Source organism: Musa acuminata, chromosome BXJ1-1, assembly GCF_036884655.1.
Source record: "Musa acuminata AAA Group cultivar baxijiao chromosome BXJ1-1, Cavendish_Baxijiao_AAA, whole genome shotgun sequence".
NCBI classification, from domain to species: domain Eukaryota; kingdom Viridiplantae; phylum Streptophyta; class Magnoliopsida; order Zingiberales; family Musaceae; genus Musa; species Musa acuminata.
In genome coordinates this window covers 10,850,150-10,875,327 of record NC_088327.1, presented here as the reverse complement: position 1 = coordinate 10,875,327, position 25,178 = coordinate 10,850,150, and the positions used below count along the sequence as shown (strand labels likewise).

General features: G+C 38.1%; 2 protein-coding genes across 3 annotated transcripts; both read left to right on the top strand.

The window, feature by feature from the left end:
* Nucleotides 1–8,170: 8,170 nt before the first annotated feature.
* LOC103992477 (phosphate transporter PHO1 homolog 1) lies at nt 8,171–13,028 on the top strand. Its single transcript, XM_009412193.3, has 14 exons — nt 8,171–8,466; nt 8,820–9,120; nt 9,619–10,036; nt 10,166–10,214; nt 10,304–10,375; nt 10,500–10,629; nt 10,714–10,834; nt 10,913–11,162; nt 11,342–11,446; nt 11,540–11,584; nt 11,801–11,953; nt 12,043–12,321; nt 12,435–12,571; nt 12,741–13,028. Exons 1-14 carry the CDS (start codon nt 8,236–8,238, stop codon nt 12,829–12,831), a joined length of 2,382 nt encoding a protein of 793 aa, XP_009410468.2. The 5' UTR covers nt 8,171–8,235; the 3' UTR covers nt 12,832–13,028.
* Nucleotides 13,029–16,186: 3,158 nt separating this feature from the next.
* Nucleotides 16,187–24,548, top strand: LOC135672847 (putative phospholipid-transporting ATPase 9). Of its 2 annotated transcripts, XM_065181291.1 has the most exons (12): nt 16,187–17,732; nt 18,450–19,798; nt 19,891–20,001; nt 20,109–20,385; nt 20,463–20,551; nt 20,634–20,742; nt 21,517–21,720; nt 21,812–21,937; nt 22,109–22,207; nt 22,284–22,475; nt 23,288–23,881; nt 23,967–24,548. In XM_065181291.1, the coding sequence occupies exons 1-12, from the start codon at nt 17,328–17,330 to the stop codon at nt 23,970–23,972; spliced, it is 3,561 nt and encodes a 1,186-aa protein (XP_065037363.1). In that variant the 5' UTR covers nt 16,187–17,327; the 3' UTR covers nt 23,973–24,548. The 2 variants fall into 2 exon arrangements, with proteins under 2 accessions (XP_065037363.1, XP_065037357.1); XM_065181285.1 differs by having other exon boundaries at nt 23,288–24,548.
* The last annotated feature ends 630 nt before the right edge of the window (nt 24,549–25,178 follow it).

Here is a 25,178-nt window from a genome sequence, read left to right as displayed (position 1 = left end):
TATTTTGATAAGAATTTTTTTATAAATGATGATTTTATCCCTGATTGTCTTAGGCACTTGTGCTTTTATGATCGGTCTATTTTTGCTTAGGTAAATCCCTAGTCATCTTTATCACTGATCTCCTGTGTTACAAGTAATGATAATGAGAACAAGATATCGTTGATTACCTATATGCCCTTTAATGGTCACTTATGCAATGGATGAAGATAACTAAGGGTGCGACACATAATTGTCTACCAGCAATGATTCATAAAGACAATGGTAAATTCAACAATGGATATATATATATATATATATATATATATATATATATATATATATATATATATGGGAGATTTTATAACCCAACGTTGGATCCGAAATTTGATTCCAGATTTCAACTATGAATTTTTAAATCAATTGTATGATATCTATTTCGAAGAGGAGCGGATGAAGGATTGTGAAGGGACCCTTCCATAGGATTTGCGTTCATTATTTCTGGGAGTTTTTAATCATTTAAGGATTTAGATTGTTTTTATATTCAACCATTATCTATTGAACTTACACTCCAAAAGTCCTCTATGACAAAATTTCATTTTTCTAGAGAAAGCGACAAAGGCAAATCTGTCAAATTTGGTCATTGTTTATTCTTTTTTGAATTTTCTTATCTAATCAACATGTCATGATAGAAAAAGAGATGTCAAACATCTCTAATCATAGCCATACTTACAACACAGTCGTATCCGATATCATATTGATGCGTAAACATTTCATGTTGCTGTTTAATCATCCTAAGATTATGCTTGTCGCTACCGCATGATCTATTTGTTCGTATTTCATTCTATACCAACCCATTGTACTGTGCTTCTTTTCTTCAATTTAAGGTCAGAATTTAAAATCAAATATAGCGTAGATATATGTATCTTTTAATATAATTTTTTCAATCTTAAAACACACTGCATAATCTAATTCGCAAGTAATAAAAATACAAATCTACATTATGAACCACATTTTCTTTTTTCTTCTCTTTTTATATTTTATAGAATCACTATGAACAATAAAATAGAGATAAAGTGAGATAAAAATATATATGTAATCTCATGTATTGTCTTATCACATAAGTTCTTAGAAGATCCTATAAATATGAGACCAAAGAGTATATGATAAATACTTATCAAAGTTTCTTTCATCAAAATATCTATTAAGGAATCATGTAATGAGTGAATTTTTTTTATTGGCTGATAATCATAATTAAAATTTAATTAGATATATAATACATCTTACTCGATTAAATATGATAACATAATATAAGATTCTCTCACGTGGCTTATCAATTTATAAGATATAAAACATTTAAATTAAAATAAAATAAAAATAAAATAATTTTAAAATAAAATTAAGTCCGACTACTAATACGAGCCGTAACGATTGTATATCATCAATGTATATTTCCTTTTATGTATCACAATCTTATTGTTCTTTCCTATAGTCTATAATGACTCATGTAATTTATTTTATTAAGATAATCTTATTATCACATTCAACCGATAAATTATTTTATTAATGTAGTATATTATCATGTAAATAGGATAGTAAAAATAAATATTTTTAATTAAATAAGTAAAACATTAATAATAATATTCACTTAAACATGCTCAAAAACCTAATTTTAAAAATATATTATTTAAAATATTTTAATATAAAAATTTAATAAATTGATCAACAATCATCAAAGTTATGCTAATGTTCTCAATTGACACTTGTTATTTTTAGACTCTTTATATAATCACCTAATATCTTTTCTCGATATATTTAGAACTACCAAAGTATTTGTTATTTAGAAGAAAACTTATGAATTGTTATCATAAAATATCTTTAGTAGTTTGATAATTAAGTTGACTACCCAAGTATAAAATTTGATAATTAAGATGAAATTTTGTAGCCATAAAATTTGATTTGTGGCCTCAATATAAGTATAAAAATTATGATTATATTACTATTATACAAAAAATTTTAATGTCAAAAAATGAAATCAAATCAAATTACAACATATCAAGTTTATGATGCATACCTTTCGATGCTATTTAGAAAAATCTTTATTTGATTTGCAAGTGCACCGTCGCCGAATCTGGAAGTTACAACAATATCGATTTACAATGAAAGCTATACTCGTTTTCTATTCTTTTTCTATTTTTCACAAGATTAAGAGGAGATGAGAAAAGATCTATAGTCTCTCAATAACTAGTTATTTTGTTCATAAGAGACTATATCTTTTTATAGGCGAGAGCAAATGATTTGGGATAAATAATTAGGAAAGTCCCTTCCATTAATGTTATCTTAGTCCTAAGGATTCTTACTATACTTGAACGTCCCTTCTATTACTCGATAATTATGATCAAAATTTAAATATATCTATAATATATTTTATTTAATTAGATTTAAAAAGTTTATAAAAGTATATTTTATGCATTATAAAAATAGGTCAATAAATCTAATAAACATAATATTATATTAAGTTTAACTATCAATACGAGTCATAACGGTTATATGTCATCAATATCATACTTCCTTTCATATATCTCAATATTATTAGTCATTCTTAATATAATCCAAAATGATCATTATAATTTATCTTATTAAGAGAATATAATTATTACATTCAATTACATACATAAATATGAATAGGATAACATAAATAAATAATTTTGATTACATAAATAAAAATATCAATTATAATATCCACTCAAATATACATCAGTATATCTTTTATGGGTTGATCACAAGCTCAATCATAAGAAAACATTCTTTTAAATACTTTTACTTATAAGGCCTTAATAAATAGATCAATAGTCAATACAGTGGAAGTTAAGTTCTTAATTAATATTATTTTTTTTAGAATTTTTTCTTTGATCATTAAGTATTTTATATCATAATTATAGAACTACTAAAGTACTTGCTTTTATAAGAGAAGAAAACTATTGTGATATCATAAAATACCTTCGGATAAAACTCAAGGATATAAGTTACAAATAATATTCACTAAATTTTTATTAATTTAATTTATATAAAAAATAATTTAATAATAAAAATAAAAACTAATATAATGACTATAATCATGATAAGATATAATCACGTCTCTGTATAAAAATAAAAAAAATTATTTTATAATTTTAAATATATATATAACTATATAAATATCTAAAAATAATAATTAAATTTAAGTATCATCTTATCTCATGAATATTTGAAATAGATACTCCTTTGAATCATCTAGCTCTTATAATTATATGTATCATTGCAAATATTATTTTTTTCAATATAATTTGGGACTATTTTTTAATGTAATTTTAATAATTATTAGTCTAAGATACTTTGATAGCTATTAAACTAGTGTAATAATATATAATATAGTTTAAGATATTCTATAAATGATAACATATTTATTATAATTCATATTCCATAACTCTATCATTCTAGGCCAATTTGACAACTTTTAGTCAGATAAAACTTAATAATATAAGTTATAAATAATATTCATCAATTTTATTTATTAATTTAATTTATATAAAAATAATAAAAAAAATAATAATAAAAAAATAAAATAATAACTATAATAATTATTGAATATTAATCAGCATAAGAAAACTTATATAATGATTGTAAACATGATATGATATGAATCAAGTCTTTGTTAAATATTATTTCATAATTTAAAAAAAAAAAAAAAAACACACACACACACACACACACACACACACACACACACACATATATATATATATATATATATATATATATATATATATATATATATCCAATAACTATAATTGAATTTAAGTACCATAAGTAAAAAAATATTAATATGTCATATAAGAAAACTAAAAAGAAAATTATAACTTATGTTTTTTAATTTTATAAATAATCTAAATGGGCCAATCAATCTTATTTAATTGAGCATTCCAAATTGGGCTAAACTAATTCTGTCGCTTAGATTAGGTGTATGACGCGATTCAAAAAATTTCATTTGATATGAGAACATGCTTCATAATCTGATTGACAAATAGCAATAGTACATATTTGCAAAATGAATTAAGTTCTCTTTTTTTCTTTATATCCTTCGCATAACCACTATGAACGATGTAATAGAAACTAAAGAAATATGAAAATAAATTTATAATCTCATATATTATTATGTTATTACACATATATAATGTTATATTTATTTATAGTTAAGAGTAGACGATCTAGTATAGTATACGTAATTAGATAAGTCTCTCCTATCAATATCATCTCAAAAAAATATATAATATTTTTATTAATTAATTATTATAATCAAAATATAATATATTTTATCTAATTAGATGAGATTAGAAATTCCTTCCTCCATACCATCTCCAGTCGGGATCAACTTAGAAATCTGAGCATAGGTCCCTTTCTCACGTACGTGAGCATGCATGATAATTGCTTGCATCTCGGTATGAATAATCGGAAGCTTCGTGGAGATGACGTATTGGAGATGCATGCTATCTTAATAGAACATCACATGGGATGCTCAAAGTTCTCATGCGATCAAAAGGCTTTGGATAGATTTATAGGCAGATGCATGCGATCTAGCAGAGTAAAAATGCCAAGAGATATGGCACGTGTTTCATGTATTCAAGAAGAGCAGGCGCTGACCATTACTCGATCGTCTTTGTTCGACTGACATATATACATATATGTTTGTGTCCACTATCTACATTGACGGGTAGGAACGAGTTTATCCATTGGTATATCCAATCATCCACTGTACCTAAACACCACTCTTCTATAGAGGAATAAACGTAAGTATAAGAACCTGAATATTTTGTGGCACAAGACCAAGCAAAAGGAGATCTTGGCAGTGGAAAATGGCTCCCGGTGGAACGAATGGCTATCTAATAAATAATGCATCGAGAAGAACTTCTTGAACAAGCAATTCGGGGTGTCAATCTGTGTGTAGAATTCTTCGGGCCTAATCTTTCTAGCACATTTGAGGTCACCCGTCGATTCCAGGCATCGGAATCACTGATCAAAGCGTACTCATGTGTGCCTGAGTTCTTCAGTGATGGCCACAGACGCACCTGAAAGATGCGGAGGAGGAACACTGGGCAAAAAAGTAGGGTGCCTGCAAGCTTGATACCGGTGTAAAGAGAACGTAAGTACCTCAAGAATGCAACGTGATATCAAAACATTGGCACTTCGGAGTATATGCTTTGCTATTATTTGATTGCTAGAGATGCAGAGATTAGGATGCGCTGCAGAAAGAGAAGCTATAGGTATGGTGGATTAGGATTAGGACCTACTTTATGTCTGAGGACGCTCATGTTGGATTTCCTTTAGCTTCTGGCATGGTTCCTTCAGTTTGTAAAGGGCACTGTTGGGAATCCCTATCGCTTGGCGAATCATATACCCACCCCAACTTGCATCCCTTACCTCCGGAGTTCCAAAGTATATACTACTGATTGGGTTGGGTTGAGGGAAAGAAGAATTTTTTTTGTAGCTTTAGCAAGAGGACATATGGATGTGTGCAGGCATGCCGATGGGCAAGACAAATAAATGATCAACTGGGGTTTTGGATTTCCAGGTGGCATGTCAAACAGCTGTTCTTTGGTGTCACTGCTTCATAATTCCATGGAAGAAGAAGCACGACGGAGTTGGTGTTGCAGAACGCGGGTGATAGTTACGTACATCACATTATTAATGTGCCCGCACTTGGGGAACACGATGGGTGTGTCAAACACAAACATTAAGCCGTAGCTTAAAACCCTGAAATAAGGACACGCAAAGCCACAGATTATAATCTTGTCCGAGCAAAAGGCTTCTGACAACACACACAAGGAGCACATAAGCTTGCCTGTCAAAGCCATGTCTTCTTTCTCTCTCTCTCTCTCCTCACTCTGGACTTCAGGGAAGTCGATGTCTTTTTGCGTCCATTAGACTGCAACCATTAGCAATGGGCTTCCAAGATGTCAATTCCAATATGTGACTCCTCGGCCAGAGTTCCAAATGGAAAATAGGAAATTCTTAAGTAGGAAGTTGAAAAAGAAGAACTATCTACCAAGCTGATACGGAGATGATGAGAAGGAAAAGTAAAGAGTGATGGGTATTGCAGTCCAACTCAGGCCACCATTTGCACTGCTTGTCATTGGTTCTGGAAACACAAGGGACTACCCAATCAGGCTGGTTTCTCCCGTTGGTCCTTACAATATATTATGATGCTCCTTTTTAAAGGAGCTACGGAAAAGTTCTACAGGATACAGCCAGAATAATTAAGATGTGGCTCACCAAGCAATGTGCAGCTAAACAAAATCTCTTAGATGTGAGAGATGTATAGCGAAGGTAGGAGAAACAGTGATCTGAAGTTTCCCAAGAGTAAAATGTCCTTTCATAGGTGCCAAATTAACTCAGTGCAGTCGATGTAGTTGGCCATAGCATGGATTGAGTGTCTGCTATTTTTATGACCACAAGAAAAGCCGAAGATATGTACCAAGATCTTTTAAGATAAAGTTAAAAGAAAGTGAGAGAAAGCATAGCCAGTGTTCAACTACAACATTATGGTCTCAGAAGATAGCAAAGCACAAGGACAGCCATTACACTTGCTTTCTCTCTAGACAATGGGCGTACGAAAAATTGCATTGCTCGCGATATCTTATTTTTCATGGCTGGTCTTTCCATGCTGAATGACCTGAATCGGCAAGCGTAAAGTCAGCATGCACAATGTCAACTTTCCCTTTCTCTTCCTCACTGAATTCTTATCCCGGGCATGAGTCTAACATGATTCTACCTTTGGATATATACCATTTTTCCAATTCTAAATCGAAGATAGAAGTAGCATCGGCTTGCGTCCTTTTGGTAGACAAAGTCCGATAAAAAAGGTATGTATATATAAATATCCAAGCACAAATGGATAACTGGATTAGGTGCTTCGTTGAAAGGTGCGTAGATGGACGATGGCATCGAGACATATACTTGGGATTTAGATGATCCACGTAACCAAGGAAATAAGAGTTCTCACTTTTCCACTAAATCCAATAATTGTTTGAAGGTTCTCTTTATCCTTGTGACGATGCCCACTCAGCCGATCTAATGAAAAGCCTACCTCCTGAACACATTTGATTTTTCATGCATCTGCATCCCTTTTGTTACAGTAAAAGCAAAACCCCAGCATTTACTTTGTTGACCATGGCACCTTCTGCATCGTTTTTAGTGAAATAAGAAGCATCTTCTTCTTCTTCTTTTCTTTGTTTACCCCTAAAAATGATCGGTATGACACTGTCAAGAGTAGAGTTAGGTAACAGTCATTTCTAGCATCTTGCTCGTAAATATATCAAATCTCTTTTACTGAACAATACGTACATCAGATGTCAAGGCTGACTAATTTTCCTTCTTGCTGGAGACGAGTTGAACCCTTAATTGCACCGTTCTTGCATCTGACCGAAACTGGAGTATTATTAGACACCTAACAAAAGAAAACCTTGCGGCAGAATCTCTACGATCACCGCCACCAGTGTCGGTTTGCCTGAGAGTCGTAAAAGCAGGAGGAGGTGGCATGCATCGACAAACGTTTGACAGCCATTAATAATGTCTTTCGAGTGGTAAAAGTTTGGTTAGGTTTTAGCTGATCCTCCTCCTGTGATGATTGATGCAGACGACTTCTGTGGCTGAGCAAGAGCGATCAAGATGGAGTTTCCTTGCATTACTAACTTGGCGTACACAATGTGGATACAAGGGAAAAACTCGAGCATATATACCAGTAAGCTATATGGCCATTTCAAGCGCAAAAAGTCACCTTAATTCCCCATAACTGCAAAGGTGGCAAAGTGAACCACACCTCGAGGGCACCAAGTTGAGGTGACACTCCAGCACCAAACCAATGCTGGTCCCACCTCGCCCCTGTTGTAGGACCCCTCGCCCACTTCCTAAATCCTCCCACTGTTTTTCGCACCCACCTGTCTCTCCTCCGTACCACTCCATCTCTCCTCCCTCTCTTCTTCTTCTTCACCCTGGAGAATCCCTGCCACCATTATGACCCCAAGTGGAACGAGGTGCTCGGTACATTAACACGAGCCGTATGCGTAGGATATCTTAGAATGTGCTGTCTCCAACGCCAGCAAGTGATGCCTTGTCCCCTCCCTTCAAATATATATATATATCCATCGCCGGTCTCACTTCCAACACCCATCCGGAGACGCTCTACTCCACCATCCTGAGAGGAGGAACCGAGTAGAAGCAGACATGGTGAAATTCTCAAAGCAATTCGAAGGCCAGCTCGTTCCGGAATGGAAGGAGGCCTTCGTTGATTACTGGCAGCTGAAGAAGGACCTTAAGAGAATGCAAGTCCTTAGTAACAACCAAGTCCCTAAGAACATGACACTACAACCTCCTTTGGGCCGAAGACTCCTATCCTCCTTGAGAAGGTTCCCACTCTTTGATTCCATTGGACACAAGGAGCGTGAAATCATACAGGCACTTCTCTCTTTCTTGCATTTATTCTCCCTTCGCTAAGTGCGCGATCTGCCATGCATGACATTATGCGCAGCTCCACTAGCACTCACTTTGTCCCATCAAGCCACGGAAATTTAAGGGTGTTTAGGATCATGTTTCATGAACACGAGGCACTGGCAACCCTCTGCTTGTTGTTGTCCTCTGTTTCAGTTATTTGGCAGATATATCTGAAGTATATATGCTAACCATCATTAGCGACAATCGCACTATGAGCATCGATGATGACCTTCTTCCACACTCCTAAGAAAATAAAAACGAGGGATTGGGTGATACGTTTCATTGCTTTTGATATTTTGTTCCTTCGAATATTTCAGGTTCACAAGAAGCTCACCAGCTCAGGTAGCAGGGGAGTGTTGTACGAGACTGAGTTGTTAGAGCAATTTGCTGACACTGATGCAGCCAAGGAGTTCTTTGCGAGACTTGACCTTCAGCTCAACAAAGTGAATCAGTTCTACAAGGGCAAGGAGAAGGAGTTTCTGGAGAGAGGAGGGTCTCTGAAGAAGCAGATGGAGATCCTGCTCGAGCTCAAGGCTGCACTCAAGAAGCAGCGAGGGTGGGCCTCGTCAACCAACGATGCCAAGGATGACCCTTCCATATCTTGTTCGATCACATGCGGTACGAACTCCATTTTTCTCTTGCAAGGAATTTGGTCGCTGAAAAGGAAACTACTCGTTCGGATGCATAAACAATCCACTGATTCCAATATCAGGGGAGGACTACACAAATTTCAGTGAATCCTGAGTCCTCCGTATAAACCAGCTTAAGACTAGAGAAGGTTATACCGACGTAGTGACAAGAACATTTCCTTAAGATAGTGTAGGAAGTACTCCATTTGTCCTTTGCTAACTAAAAATAATGCCATTACTAGCTCGGGAGTCGACATGATATATCTAAGATTTCATTTTTCGGTAACCTGACAAAAAAAGATCTACGAAGAATAAAACCCCCGATGGAGGTGTAATGCTCCTGTGATCTAGCGTAGCATCCACCATTGCTGCATTTCTAGAGTTGGTAATGGTGTGCAGTAAAAAGCCTGGGTGATTTCTCTGTTTAGCGATTTATAAACGACGATATCTCAGAGTTCTTACGGATCTCCTCCTCGTTTGTCCACAGAAGAAGATTCTACCAAGGGTACTGTAGACCCAGAGGAACGAGACCAGTCCCAAGAGATCCTAACCACTGAACTCGAAAGGAGCGAGTTCCAATTTTCTGACTGTCCTCAGGGACAAGATGACTCGGGGAAGCTGGTGAAGGCCCCATCCGGGGACGGGAAACTGAGGAGTCTCTCTGGCAGAGTATTTAGCTGCCAGGGCAAGAACCTCAAGATCAAGATACCTCTGACTACACCTTCCAGGACTCTCTCTGCCCTCACAGACTTATTCCGTGAGGACTTGGGTAGCCAGTCCAGGAAATGCGGAACACAGGGCGGCAAGCTCAACATCAACAAGACCAAGCTACACCATGCGGAGAAAATGATCAGGGGAGCCTTCGTCGAGCTCTACAAAGGGTTGGGTTACCTCCAAACCTACCGGTGAGTGTTTTCGCTCTACTTCTTCTGTGAACAGGCTTCAAATTGTGTGATTGGAAGTATTATTACAGTTACATGTAGCTAAACCGTGCAGATTCTTATGCTTCCGTCTGCCCTGATCTCTTATTTCAGAAATCTAAACATGTTGGCGTTTGTGAAGATTCTAAAGAAGTTCGACAAGGTATTGATCGCTGAAGCTATTTTTATCTCTTTGCTAAGCATTTGGTAAAGCTAAACTCTGAGGGCCGTATGGATATAATTCTCTTTCAGGTGACGGGAAAGCAAATCCTGACAATATACCTCAAAGTGGTTGAGAGCTCCTACTTCAATAGTTCAGACATGGTATCATCCCTCTCTGTCTCTCTCTGTCTCTGTCTCTCTCTCTCTCTCTCTTCCACAATCAAATTCTTCATATACAATATGCAGAAAAAGTATCTTAGTTCAAAATGCTCCATAACAACAACAGGCAATGAAGTTGATGGATGAAGTCGAAGAACTCTTCATCGAACACTTCGCTGATGATGATAAGCGGAAGGCCATGAAGTACCTCAAGCCTCACCAGCGTGTAGAGTCCCATGCCGTCACCTTCTTCATTGGTGATTAATCTAATCCTTAACCCTCTTCTGGATTCAACTGTTTCATACCATCATCGATAATGGATCTATAATATTCTGGATCAGGTCTCTTTACTGGAACTTTCATTGCTTTGTTCATTGGATATTGCATAATGGCACACATAGCTGGTATGTACACAGGGCAATCTGACACTATCTACATGGAAACCGTGTACCCCGTCCTAAGGTAAGTATTGCAATCAAAGTTTAGGGTGATCTTCTCATGCAACATGGCACTAACATCGCAGCGATCTACCAATTGCAGCATGTTTAGCCTCTTGTTCCTACACTTGTTCCTCTACGGGTGCAATATCTTCATGTGGAGAAAGACACGCATCAATTACGCCTTCATATTCGAATTTGCCCCAACCAAAGAGCTCAAGTACAGGGATGTTTTCCTGATCTGCACCACATCGATGACTCTAGTGGTGGGAGTCATGTTTGCACACTTGACCCTTGTTGCAAGGGGCCACTCTTCTACCCAAGTCCAAGCAATCCCTGGACTCCTGTTCCTGGTAATCTCATACTGCTGCTCGAGCATCACCAAGTGTTGGTTGGTCCAGTGGATTCTCTCCATCTTCACTCGAACCACTGCCATTAGTTGCTAGAATATTTTGACATCATCATATATGTTATATTCTTTCCACCACGCAAGAATATTAGAATATAAAAGATGCATTCTTGTGTCACACAGATGTTCTTGGTATTGCTCGTTTGCCCCTTCAACATCATCTACAAGTCGAGCCGCTACCACTTCCTGAGAGTCATCAGAAATATAATCTTGTCCCCCTTATACAAGGTACCTTTCTACCGATGACCATTATGGACTCTAATTAGATCTTCCTTACGCTGTCTAATCTAATCTTGTTTTTTTACATCGATATGTTTGCAGGTAGTCATGGTAGACTTCTTCATGGCTGATCAGCTTTGCAGCCAGGTACTTTTTCCTCAGAATTATTTGGATGTGTGTGACCATATTACACTGCCGCAAAGACATTAAACAAAAAATAAAATGATTCTTTAATCCCAAAGTTGATGAAAAAGAATTATTCCTTGGCAATGCGAAGAACATTTTCATTGATCAAGCTAAATCTTGATACCTGTTAATCTTTATATTTCTAGTAAGTATAGTATTTGTGTTGCTGAAAACTAGGTCCCGATGCTTAGAAGCATGGAGTATGTGGCTTGTTACTACATAACGGGCAGCTATAGAACACAAGATTATGGGCTCTGCATGAGATCCAAGCACTACGCAGACTTGGCTTATGCTGTCTCCTTTCTCCCGTACTACTGGCGAGCCATGCAGGTATTTCTCACTCTTCTCTTTGTATTCATCTGCATGATGTTGCACTTCCGTTCCGGAAACGTTACAGATGCGCTGCTTTGGATTTGCAGTGTGCTAGAAGATGGTTCGACGAAGGTGAGACAAGCCACCTGGTCAACCTGGGGAAGTATGTCTCTGCCATGCTTGCCGCTGGTGCCAAAGTGGCGTACGAGAAGGAGAAGACGATGGGGTGGCTTTCACTTGTTGTGGTTGTGTCGAGCGGTGCTACTGTGTACCAACTGTACTGGGACTTTGTTAAGGATTGGGGACTGCTCCAATTTAATTCCAACAACCCATGGCTTAGGAATGAATTGATCCTTCGCCGGAAGTTTGTGTACTACTTATCGATGGTATGTCAGCTCCATCGATATACTGCTGACAACATGTCGAGCATCAGATATCTCATTTCCTCAGTTTAGTCCTTTCTCATCAAGCAAATGAACTTGGATGCTCTGTTTTGCAGGGTTTGAACCTTGTGCTTCGCCTTGCTTGGTTACAGACGGTTCTTCATTACAATTTTGGGAGTTTGGACTACAGAGTGACTTCGTTCTTCTTGGCAGCCCTCGAGGTGATTCGACGAGGGCATTGGAACTTCTACAGGTAAATGACTCTCACAGCACTGGCACTGCTCTTTTTGTTCGTAAAAATACAGATAATTATACTACTTAGCGAAGCTTGCAAGCTCCAGAAAGGCTGTCAATGTTCCAATTCCTCTATGAGCAGATCAAGCATAGCATCAGCCTAAATGTGAGATCTGTCGATGTTTCAGGTTGGAAAATGAGCATCTTAATAACGCTGGAAAATTCAGGGCTGTTAAAACAGTTCCACTGCCTTTCCATGAAGTGGACGATCAGGACTAGCTGGCCCGCAATGGAGCAGCCATTGTCATGATGCGCCCAAAGATTATGGGACAGCTTACTAACTCGATGATCTGCAATTTGTTGGGTCAGGAGTTGATGTACCCAGTTATGTCTGAAAGTATACATACTTGTATACTATATGATTCATTCTCAAAAGCTATATATATGACCACAAGCATCACTGATCACGTTCTACATTTCTTTTGCCCCAAAGTCCCTGGAAATTTGGACTTTATATGGATCGTGTTCAGGGCAAAACTCGATGATCCAGGTAAATGAAAGCGTTCAGAACAAGAATGAGTTGTCCTGTTTAATTGGTCAACGAAGATTTCTAGAGAATGAGTGAAGCCATTTAAAAGAAAGGCTGTCGTTTCACCTGCAACATCGAAGAGAAGAAAAAAATGAAAGAAAGAAAAGTCTGCAACAACTATCAATTGTATATAGTGGACAGCTAACCACAGCCATTTTCCAAGATGCAGTCAATTTTGTCTGTGGTATTTGGCCTTTGTATGATGGTGGAGTTGGTTTTCCCGTTTGAATCTTTGTTTGGCTAAGTTAATGAGGTAGCAAGTACTACGCCATTCTTGTCATCTTGTTCGGCTATGAAATCACAATCTGGAACTTGTAACCAAAGACAGGGCCCTCGACCAAGCCATTAATGTCGAGAGATGTAGCATCCAATTGACATCAAACACTGAAAAGGTTTCTTGAGATTGGCTGCTCATTTGTTTATGCTTCCTCGATAGCGAACCTAATCTCAGGAGAAGCGTCAGCTTTTTCTTAGACATAACAGGTGCATGGCCCAGCAGTTTACATTTATCTGAATGATGAAAGATCCTGCAGTTCTTTTACTAGAGGATAAATTATGGGACGGCAGTGTTGAAGGAAAGCATATCCAAGAGACGTTTGCGGTGAAGCAACCTTATTGGATCGCATTCCACGCACCAAAACAGAGGAAACCACCCACCCGGCGCAATGAGCTGTCCTGCTTCGTCCAGTAACCTTCGTTCCTCATGGCGGCATGTGCCTGCCTGTGGGTTGACCGTCCCTTCCACGAGCTCGTAAGCTATGTTCCGAGAGACAAGTCTGAGAGAGGAGAGGAGTAAACACTTTCTTCTCAGGAGACGCTACCGAGTGGAATTTTAAGAGCATTAAGCGTGGACTTGGAACGGATCGATCCTATCATAGACGACGAAGAAGACCTGTTGCCATTTCTACAACGGTGGTTTTGGTTCCCAAATCTATGATTTTAATTTATTAAAATTACAAATTTTCCGGTTTGAATCATCATTTTTTGATTTAAGAATCATTAATAATTACTTGTTGTTCGATTTAGAATCGATGAATAATCGAGTCGATTCAATTCTAATTCAAATCGAATAATGATAAGGAATGGAATGGTAGCTCCCATCCATCGATCTCATTTCCCTTTCTCACACCCACCTCTCATTTCTTGTGGGTGGGTTGGTGTGGTGATGGGAGAAGAAGGATATACCTGTCTGTCGCTCGAGGGATGATATCCCTTAGCCCCTCTGCATGTTTCCTTGTCGTTTGGAATTGGAGTGTTCCTTGAGTAGTCTTGCCTCCACAACGATTCCTCCTCCAACCCGCAGTCCGAATGATGTTGCCACTCATGAAGGTAATGACTTATTCCAAAGTCTTTTTCCCACCTCACGCAGCTCCATCATCAGACATTGTCGTCCTTGTCCTCGTTCGTGACTTCGGAGCATACGTCGATGGCTACGCGTTACCTGCTACACCCAACAATTCCCCTGTTTCGATATAGTTAGTGGTCAGGATGGACGATTAAGAGATAGGTTTCCTCCCTTTCACCCATGGAGTTGACTTTTTGAAGTACTAAATCTTACAAGGCATGATTGGTTTATAATAAAAGCGAGAATTATCACACTGCATAAATGCTTCTGAGTCGTTCCTCTCACGTTCACCACGCTCCGGATTCCCTTAGATTGGGATCCAAGCACATGAAGAAACAGGAGAAGTGCTCTCACGAACGGGGGAAGAAAAAGGAACAGAGGAAATTAGCGTAAAGTCAACTCTTCTCTCGATTTAGATGTTCAAAACTTGTGATGTTCAAGATTTCCACTTCGTTACGTCCAAGCTGACTTCACATCGAAGAACCACTTCTCCCCCCACCTGTCACCCGTAGCAACGTAGAACGACCGGTTCGCCCATTTGGCTCTCTCAGATTGCGGTCGCCGAGAGGGGAAGGCTGAGGCAGGAGGTGCAGGCTCGGGGAGATCCCTGGGGCTCGCATAAGTCAAAGTTGGATCAACAAGAACAGTGGGACCTAGAAATCGGTGGATCAAGCGATCAAATGCCACGATGATTGGCGAAATGGTCGTCTTGTTTGACCTCCGCCCATCTGCTTGGGCTCCAAGTTTCCAATCTCTTTAGTTTAAGCAGGATTGTAGACGACTCCATTTTATTAGTCGTACAGCGAGATCTAGCCATTATAATGAATCTATAAACTCATTCCCGGAGTTGGAAGCTTCTCTGGGTGGGGAAGATGCTCTTGATACGATTGAATGATTTAATTATCATAAAAGGGTGCATTCAATGTTTTCCTGTTCATTTGTACTCCTTGGTACTAAGGAGTAGGAAATTGCACCTATGGTAGATACTCTCGATGAAACTTGTTTCGACCTCAACCATGACGAGTTAAGAGAGAGGACATTACCATAAACTCTTTTAATTGAAGGGATGAATTTTTGAGAAAAAAGTTATTTTTTATTTTTATTTCCCAATAGGTATCATTTTAATATATCTTCTTAATCTACCCATTTTTGTCATATTTTCTAAAATATCTGTAATAAGACATAACTATAACAATCAGTCTTGTCATTTTTAATGGATGGATTGATCCATAGAATGTGAACTGTATCCTTAAATATGCCCTTCATATAAAATTGACATACAAGTCTTCTAATTGATTTTTTTTGTTCCTAAGTAAATAAGAATAATAATCTTTTTTTTAATATAAGCTAACATTGAGTTTTGAATGATCATAATATTTTTGAATAAACTTAAGGAAGGATGTTTTAGAGATTATGACAAAAAATAAAAATATTGTTTGGAAAGTATGAAAAAAAATACCTCTAATTTAATGTCTCTTTTTTAAGAAAAAACAAGAAAGCCATCATATCAACTGGAGATATGAAAGTAGATTCCATGTTGTCCAACGCTGCAACAAAATGGCACCAACATTAATTTCTACATGTTCCTATATATACATATATATTTCTTGTTCTTTCCTGTTATGAGAACTTTGATGAAAAGTCTTCGGCAAGAAAGACAGCAAAAGAATATGAAAGGAATAGAAGTTCAAAGAAAAGCTGGAAAGGTCCATTTACCTGCCACAAATCTGCACACAACACGAAAACAGTGAATCTACTTAGCCTCTCTGTCCAGACTCAAAGTTTCCTCTTCCCACTAAATCTGAAAACAATCCTCCTTTCCTTTCGAGTCAGTCGACTCTTAGCAAGTTGAAGCTTTTACGTGCGCCCAATTCTTTGTACGAAGCAGAAATGCGGTTCATTTCGCTTCGCCATCCTTCTCCGTCTCCCCTGGGCGCGGCGGGCGCGACAGAGAGAGAGAGAGAGAGAGAGAGAGAGAGAGAGAGAGAGAGAGAGTAGAATAAGAAACAGAGCTTCGGAATGGGGGAGGCGTCGGTGAAGGATTCCGATTTCTCGTTGGATTCACGCCTGTGATCGCTCTAGACGTGGGCCCATTGTCCTTCTAGAAGGCCGTATCGGATTCAGCTTCCAAAGCTCGGGTGTTCATTGCGATTCGGTGTCGGACTCCTGCGGGGTTTGTGATTTTCGTGTGGCTTAATCCATCGTCTCCTCGTGTCCCTCTCGGCGAAGCGATTCCCAGTTCGGTCCCAAGTCAAACCGCTGGCGTCCTCTACTGTAACGTTGATGTCCGAGAAAACCACTCGTGTCCTTGAGCATCCAAAGCCAAATGTCTCACGTAGCAGATAAGCCCTGATCCCTGGGGTTTGTTTCGCTGGATCAAAGAGGAGCAATCATTCCAGCTGTTTGTGGAATTTTAGGTGCGAAGGTGCAAGAAAGGTGGGATTTTTATCAAGTTTTTTTGGCCTTGTTCTTCCGATATCTCCCCCCCTGCGTTCTGGGCTCTCCCTTCTTTTCCAGCTGCTTGCAGCCCGGCACGTGGGTTGCGACAGCTCCAAAAGTTCATCAAAGGATGGTCTTCTCTAGGAGGTTTTTGTTCCCGGGAACCGGGGTTTAAATTTGTGTCAGTGAATTGAAAGCAGGGATCGTTTTTCCTTTCTTCTTCTTCTTTTCTTTGCCGCTCGTTTCTTTAGGAAGCCTCCACTTTGGGACTTCCTCCTCCCTTGATCTTGAGATTTTTGGTAGCGGGGGGATTTGATTTCTCCCGAGCTGGACATTCCTTGGTGGTTGTATTTGGCGTAGCTTCTTTATTTGGACTTTGGCGATTTCGCAATACAAGAGGAAATGACTGGAAGAAGAAGAAGAAGAAGAAGGAAGCTTCACCTCAGTAAATTATACAGCTTTGCAACTTGCGGTAGGTTGAGGTTCAACGAAGATCATGCTCAGATCGGAAGCCCGGGATTCTCCCGTGTGGTCTTTGCCAATGACCCTGATTGCTTCGAGGCTACCAACTTAAATTACGGATCCAACTATGTTTCCACCACCAAGTATACCTTGGCTACCTTCTTGCCCAAGTCCTTGTTTGAGCAGTTCAGGAGAGTTGCCAACATGTATTTTCTAGTTTCAGGATGCCTTTCGTTTACTCCATTGGCTCCATACACCCCCCTGAGTGCGGTTGCCCCTCTGGTTCTGGTGATCGGGGCGACCATGTTGAAGGAGGGCATTGAGGACTGGAGGCGATACCAGCAGGTTGGTTTTCTGACTCTCTTCTTTGTTTCAGGAAAATAACTATGACTTGTATTAGAATTGCAAATGTTATGTTGAGCCATCATGGGTCTATGCAATTATGCTGGCTGCCTAATTAGTAGTCATGAAAAATTAAAGACTGCATCGGCAGCAATCCAATCTGCTACATGATCCAGAGAGCACTGTTCTTTTACATACATGTTTCCGATTCAACAAAGTAGACAACATCCTCAAATGCTTCAAATAATTACCGAAATTGGATAACTATAATATCATAAAGGAGGTACTCTCCTGAAAGGTAGATGGTTATTCAGGCTTCATATTGAACGGTCATGTGCTGAAGGTTCCAGAAATTTGTGTGGATAGTTCTATTATTTCCAAAAAAAAGTGAAAATCATTTCTTTTTAGGCATTTGGATGTAAAAATAACCACTATTGTTCATCGATCATGATCTTGAATTAGGTAGATTTTGTGACCTAGCTTTTATCACCAAAAGGACCTCTTTTGTTGCGACAAAAAACTCGGTTTGGTTTAAAAGAATACAAGGAGAGAGGTTTAACATTAGTTCTTCGGATTTAACTATTGCTGTCCTAATAAAAAGAAAGGAAAGGAGATTTTCCATATGGTCAAGTTTGTTCCAGGCCATTTTACATTGTGGATTATGTGGTCTAAGATACCATCATTTCAACTAACTGATGCTTAACAATTCCTTCTGTACAGGACATCGAGGTGAACAATAGAAAGGTGAAAATACATCACGGAAATGGCAATTTTGATTACACAGAATGGAAGAGTCTTAGAGTTGGTGACATTGTGAAGGTGGAGAAGGATGAGTTCTTCCCTGCGGACCTCATTTTGCTTTCCTCCAGTTATGATGATGCAATATGTTATGTTGAGACCACAAACCTTGATGGCGAAACAAACTTGAAACTGAAACAATCGTTGGAGGTAACTTCAGATTTACAAGCAGACTCTGATTTTCACAATTACAGAGCGATAATCAAATGTGAAGATCCAAATGCAAACCTCTACTCTTTTGTTGGAAGCATGGACTATGAAGACCAACAATACCCTCTCACACCTCAACAACTTCTTCTTAGGGATTCAAAGTTGCGAAACACTGACTACATATATGGAGCTGTTGTTTTCACAGGTCATGACACAAAGGTTATGCAGAATGCCACAAGCCCCCCATCTAAAAGAAGCAAAATTGAGAGGAAGTTGGACAAGATTATATACCTTCTACTGTCCTCCCTGGTGCTTATCTCATTAATTGGTTCAATCTTCTTTGGCATATCAACGAATAATGATTTAGATGGAGAGATGAAAAGATGGTATCTTAGACCTGATGATTCTGTTATCTACTTTGATGCTAAGAAAGCACCTACTGCAGCAGTGTTGCACTTTTTGACAGCCATGATGTTGTATGGTTATTTCATTCCTATTTCTTTATATGTTTCGATAGAGATAGTCAAGATCTTGCAGAGCATTTTTATGAACCAAGATATTAAAATGTACCATGAGGAATCAGACAAGCCTGCTCGTGCTCGAACATCGAACTTGAATGAGGAGCTAGGTCAAGTAGATACAATCCTCTCGGATAAGACGGGAACGCTTACTTGTAACTCAATGGAGTTCATTAAGTGCTCAATAGCTGGAACTGCTTATGGGCATGGGGCGACCGAGGTTGAGAGAGCAATGGCTAGAAGAAAAGGCTCACCAATGATTAGTAGGCTAGATGCTGCACAACATGATGAGGAAAATCATGTGGATACAAAACCGGCCATAAAGGGTTTCAATTTTAGTGATGAACGTATCATGAATGGCAGTTGGATTAGTGAGCCTCAGTCTGACATCATACAGAAATTTTTTCAACTATTGGCCATCTGCCATACTGTCATACCTGACGTGGATGAGGAAACAGGCAAAATTTCATATGAAGCTGAGTCACCTGATGAAGCTGCCTTTGTTGTTGCCGCAAGGGAAATAGGCTTCGAGTTTTACCGCAGGACACAGACAAGCATCTATCTGCATGAAATGGATCCATTGTCAGGCAAACAAATTGATAGGTAAGAGAATATTTTGAAGTCTTGCACAATATACTCTGTATCATCAACATTCTAATTAATATAAGCTTATAGCAGAATGTTCTTTCTGTCAGGATATATAGACTACTAAATATCTTAGAGTTTAGTAGCTCCAGGAAGCGCATGTCAGTTATAGTTCAAGATGAAGAAGGAAAGTTGCTTCTATTTAGCAAAGGTGCTGACAGGTCTGTAGGTTGCCAAATTTTTTTTCCATTTCTTATCCCATCCATTTTTGTGGAAACCTGTGTGTAGAATGTAGAATATTTAGTAATTATACTGTTTACATGTTCAGTGTAATGTTTGAGAGGCTTGCAAAAGATGGGAGAGAGTTTGAGGAAAGGACCAAGGAGCAAATCAATGAATATGCTGATGCAGGTTTAAGGACCTTGGTTCTTGCATGTCGTGAGATTGATGAAGAGGAATACACAAATTTCAACAAGAAGGTCACGGCAGCCAAGAATTTAGTCAGTGCAGATCGAGATGAAAGGATCGAGGAAGCTGCAGATTTGATTGAAAGGAACTTGATTCTTCTTGGTGCCACGGCTGTTGAAGACAAACTGCAAAATGGAGTGGGTATAAGGTTCTCGAGTTATTAACAGCTTCTATTATCATTTCATAATTTTGGTAATTTGTAACTGGTCCACAGGTACCTGAATGCATTGACAAACTAGCTCAAGCTGGAATAAAAATATGGGTACTGACAGGTGACAAGATGGAGACAGCCATCAATATTGGGTATGTAATCTGTGCTTAGACTAACTGGCATGTGCATTGGGTTTGTATCTATATGTAATTTTTGTTTTGTGATCTCTTGCAGCTTCGCTTGTAGTCTTCTAAGACAAGGAATGAAGCAGATAATAATCACTTTGGAAACACCAGAAATAGTTCGATTGGAGAAAGATGGGAACAAAGAAGCCATTGTTAAGGTATACTTCTAACTTATTGTACTCTGTAAATGGTAATTTTGTGGCTAATAACTATCAAAAAGGTGTATACGAGTGGTTGTTGAATTTGAATTGATAATCCAATTATATAGCAGATAGGAAAACTCGAGATAAAATTGGACATGGAAAATATGAATTTTTTTAAGAAATAAAGTGAAGGTTCTGAGTCTTCTGACATAGTTTAAGCAGTTGCAAGCCTCATTATGTGCCGTCTGTCATACCTGACACTTATCCTGCTACTTCATTGTCCTGGACGAACGCCAGATGACAACCTAGTTGAGTCCATCCTTCAAATGTTGAGTCCAAAGAGTTACATGCCATTATCAAGAAAATGTGTTTAAGAAACAAAGAACCTTATATATTTTTGCCAAAGCAGAACTTGATGCCGATGTGTTTCTGTTGTATAAGAATAAAGTTACAACTTAAGAAGTACCCTACTTATGGTTTAGTTTGTGCTTCTTTGTCCCTGTCTTCATCCTACAACTCATCTATATTCGGCGGACTCACAACATCCTATTCAAATTAATGGATAGAATTAGAAGTCCTTAGGTTCTTTGGTATTTTTTTTGCTTTTATAAGTCTAACAGCTAATTGAATTCATCTTTCAATATATACCATATTGTTCTATGAAACTAATGGATCAGTTGTACTATATTAAATTCAATAACACCTTGTTTATTCCTGAAATAGTTTGGATATATTTTACTGTCTAGCTTCACTTGGCAACATATTTACACTTTGTTTTTGACATTTCAGGCATTGAAGGACAGCATTATCCATCAGATAAATGAAGGGAAGAAACTTCTGAGTTCATCAAGTACTGAATCATTTGCTTTGATCATAGATGGGAAGTCACTTGGATATGCTTTGGAGGATGATGTTAAAGACATGTTCTTACAGCTGGCAATTGGTTGTGGATCAGTTATATGCTGCCGTTCTTCTCCCAAGCAAAAAGCCCTTGTGAGTCTTGACTCATGTCGTTAAATATAAAACATAGTTTGGTTAATTATTATGGGTCTAATATAATAAAGAAATCCATGAAACTGTCCAGGTCACACGGCTTGTTAAAGCCGGTACTCATAAAGTGACATTAGCAATTGGTGATGGGGCCAATGATGTTGGAATGCTTCAAGAAGCAGATATAGGTGTCGGTATCAGTGGCGCTGAAGGAATGCAGGTTAGTAATAAACTGTAATACAACCTGCCTGTTCATTATGAAAATAAAAATAAGTCTGAGAATGTGATATTAGAATGTCTCTAGTTTGTATGTTGGGCTGGAATGTTGCTTCTTCAATTCTTTCCGAAAACCTGTTTTAAATAAATCTTCTTGAATGCTATGACTTTCCAGGCTGTCATGTCGAGTGATGTTGCAATTGCTCAGTTTCGCTTTCTGGAGCGCTTGCTACTGGTGCACGGGCACTGGTGTTACAGGAGGATATCATCAATGGTCTAGTCTCTTTCCTATAAAGTTGAACCATGCCCTTTGTGCAAAATGTGTGTTGACATGTTCCTCCACTTTGCAGATATGTTACTTCTTCTACAAGAACATCACATTTGGTGTCACACTCTTCTTGTTTGAGGCATATGCATCATTCTCTGGTGAACCTGCATACAATGATTGGGTTTTGTCATTATATAACGTTATCTTCACATCTCTTCCAGTGATTGCTCTAGGTGTCTTGGATCAAGATGTTTCAGCTCGATTTTGTCTAAAGGTATATTTCCACTATGAAAGGTTCACAATTACATGACAATTAATTATCTTTTTTTTTTTTTTCTTTTTTCTTTTTGAAATCCAACCAACTTATTTGTTGTTCAATTATTCCACTAGCTACTTTACCGCTCTAAGTGGCCATTTAGTAGTAATGTTACCCACATTTTGTGTCAGATGACCTGTTATAATGTTTTGCCCTAACCATATTGTTTCCACATAGAGCTTCTCATGCTGGTGTATGCATGGGAAATTGTTAAAAACCATCTCCTGCTGGCAACCTGGGAAGTACTGACAAAGGATTAGGTTTATAAGTTGCTTAATTATGTTGGCAGCACTTGTATAATTGTCTTATATGAGCTGGCTGACAAAAATTTCCAAACAATTCTAAATTTACAGCCTTGAATCTTTAGTTGTGGTGATGACTTCATGGGCATTAGATTTAAAATATTTCCTGAAGATTTGACCTTAATCGAGTGAACTCATTCTTCACTTTTCTAGTTTTGTGCTTTGATAAATTTCGTCAATATCTACGCAAACGTTACTAAGTCTCTTTGATCTTGTTATAGCCGAAATCATTAACTCTTCTTTTGGAACTTCTCATTTCTCGTTCATTGTTTTTGAACATTATGCATTAGTGGAATACAAATAACTGCTTCAGAATCATCAAGTGTGTATCCTTTATCGTAAAATTGCACACTCATTTATAATTTCTACTTCAGAGAACCTTACCTTTCAGGTTGTGCTACTCCCAAAAGTTCCTCTTCTGATATAGTGACAGATGAATTCTAAAACTGTACCTATTTTTTCACACAGTTCCCCATGCTTTACCAAGAAGGTGTGCAAAATGTCATCTTCAGCTGGCTCCGGATCTTTGGTTGGATGTTCAATGGCATTTGCAGTGCCAGCATCATCTTTTTCTTCTGCACGAGAGCGCTCCAGCACCAGGCCTTCCGGAAAAGCGGTGAAGTCATCGACCTTGGAATTCTTGGGGCCACAATGTACACATGTGTAGTTTGGGTTGTCAACTGCCAAATGGCTCTATACATCACCTACTTCACTCTGATACAACACATCCTCATCTGGGGTAGCATCGCTGTTTGGTACCTCTTTCTCCTGGTCTATGGAGCCATCACCCCCACCATAACGACCACTGCTTTCATGGTATTCATCGAGGGATTGGTGCCAGCCCCTTCTTACTGGATTGTGACGGCTTTTGTCGTCGTTGCCGCCCTCATCCCCTACTTCACTTATTCTGCAGTTCAGATGCGATTCTTCCCGATGTACCACAACATGATTCAGTGGATAAGATATGAGGGGTGGGCAGATGATCCTGAGTACTGCCAAGCCATACGCCAGAGATCAGTGAGGCCAACAACGGTCGGGGTGTCTGCTCGTCTTGATGTGAAGGTTAGTCAGTTAACAAGGAAAGTCCACCATGAAGTTCACTCACAGTTGCAGCTTTAGCCCGACTGAGTCGATACTCATTGTACAGCCATGACAAAAATCATGTCGAAGTGGTTCCATGACACCCATCCCCGAACCAAATGCAGACTCCAAGTGAGAGCAGCTTGCAAGGATGGATTACGTTGTCCAAAGTAGTGCGGCTGAGAAGCAACTTACTGTTCTTTTATAACTAATTCCTTGAGATCCAAGGGAAAATAAAATCCATATAAATTGTAAATATCAATTTTTGGGTTCATTGATTTAAGAATAAGCATTTTTTTTTTCAATGTATACATCTAATGTACACAACTGGTATCAAAATTTTTTTTTTCCCCTTTTATTTACCCAAATTCAGTTGTTGCTCCTCCTATTGGAGAAGAACTGGAATTGAAGCTGGCAAAACTATTGAAAGATGACTGAGTTTTCTGTTCTTGTAATAGGTAGGTAGCACCATGTTGTGTTTTAGAAGACTGGTAGTAGCATTATGGGCCTTTTAAGTTTATCTTCAAATGGGATCAGGAGGGTATTAGAGAGGAAAAAATGTCAAAAGGAAGTAGCTTTTACAAGATGATCGAAGGATGATGTTCTTCTTTGGTGAATTCATTAAATTCAAGGGGTGAAAATTCCAAGACTTCGAAATCTTCGAGCAACTCTTAATTCTTTTTTTGAGGAATTGTTCTGAACTTTCAGTTCTGTTCTTTCTTCTTTTATTTCATTTTCTTTTATAAGAATCAAAGACAATAACACATCACGTGCAACTATCGTGTGGTCATTCTTCGAATTCAATTATAAACGTGGTCCATCGATTGCACGTAGCAAGCACCCATGACCAGATCACTGCAAATGTGGGTTATTTATGTGTGACATTATATTTAAGTTTACCTGCAGTGGCTGATCTTGCAAATGATGAATCTTATGGAAAGCCACAGGATGTGCTATGTTTTGCTGAGGACAATGTATATGTAGAAGGTCATTACAGAATTAAAGGGATCGATCTTGTGACACTCTCGACATGGAAGAAGCCCTTAAGATTAGGATGGCTATTTCAATAAATTAAGATCTCCGAGTCTTGCAGAAGAATATGAATAGGGCGTGCAAGTTCAACGCAGGCAGCATCTCTTGTATGCATATATATACATATGTATACATGTATATATCTTATATGTATATATATACATATATATGTATATATATACATATATATGTATATATATACATATATATGTATATATATACATATATATGTATATATATACATATA

Coding starts and splice junctions, on each gene's coding strand:
- LOC103992477 (XM_009412193.3), top strand. CDS start 8,236: ATGGTGAAATTCTCAAAGCAATTCGAAGGCCAGCTCGTTCCGGAATGG. Junction 10,630..10,713: donor TGCCGTCACCTTCTTCATTG/GTGATTAATCTA, acceptor ATTCTGGATCAG/GTCTCTTTACTGGAACTTTC. Junction 12,322..12,434: donor TTGTGTACTACTTATCGATG/GTATGTCAGCTC, acceptor TCTGTTTTGCAG/GGTTTGAACCTTGTGCTTCG.
- LOC135672847 (XM_065181285.1), top strand. CDS start 17,328: ATGACTGGAAGAAGAAGAAGAAGAAGAAGGAAGCTTCACCTCAGTAAA. Junction 20,002..20,108: donor TTTAGCAAAGGTGCTGACAG/GTCTGTAGGTTG, acceptor TTACATGTTCAG/TGTAATGTTTGAGAGGCTTG. Junction 20,552..20,633: donor GAGACAGCCATCAATATTGG/GTATGTAATCTG, acceptor GATCTCTTGCAG/CTTCGCTTGTAGTCTTCTAA.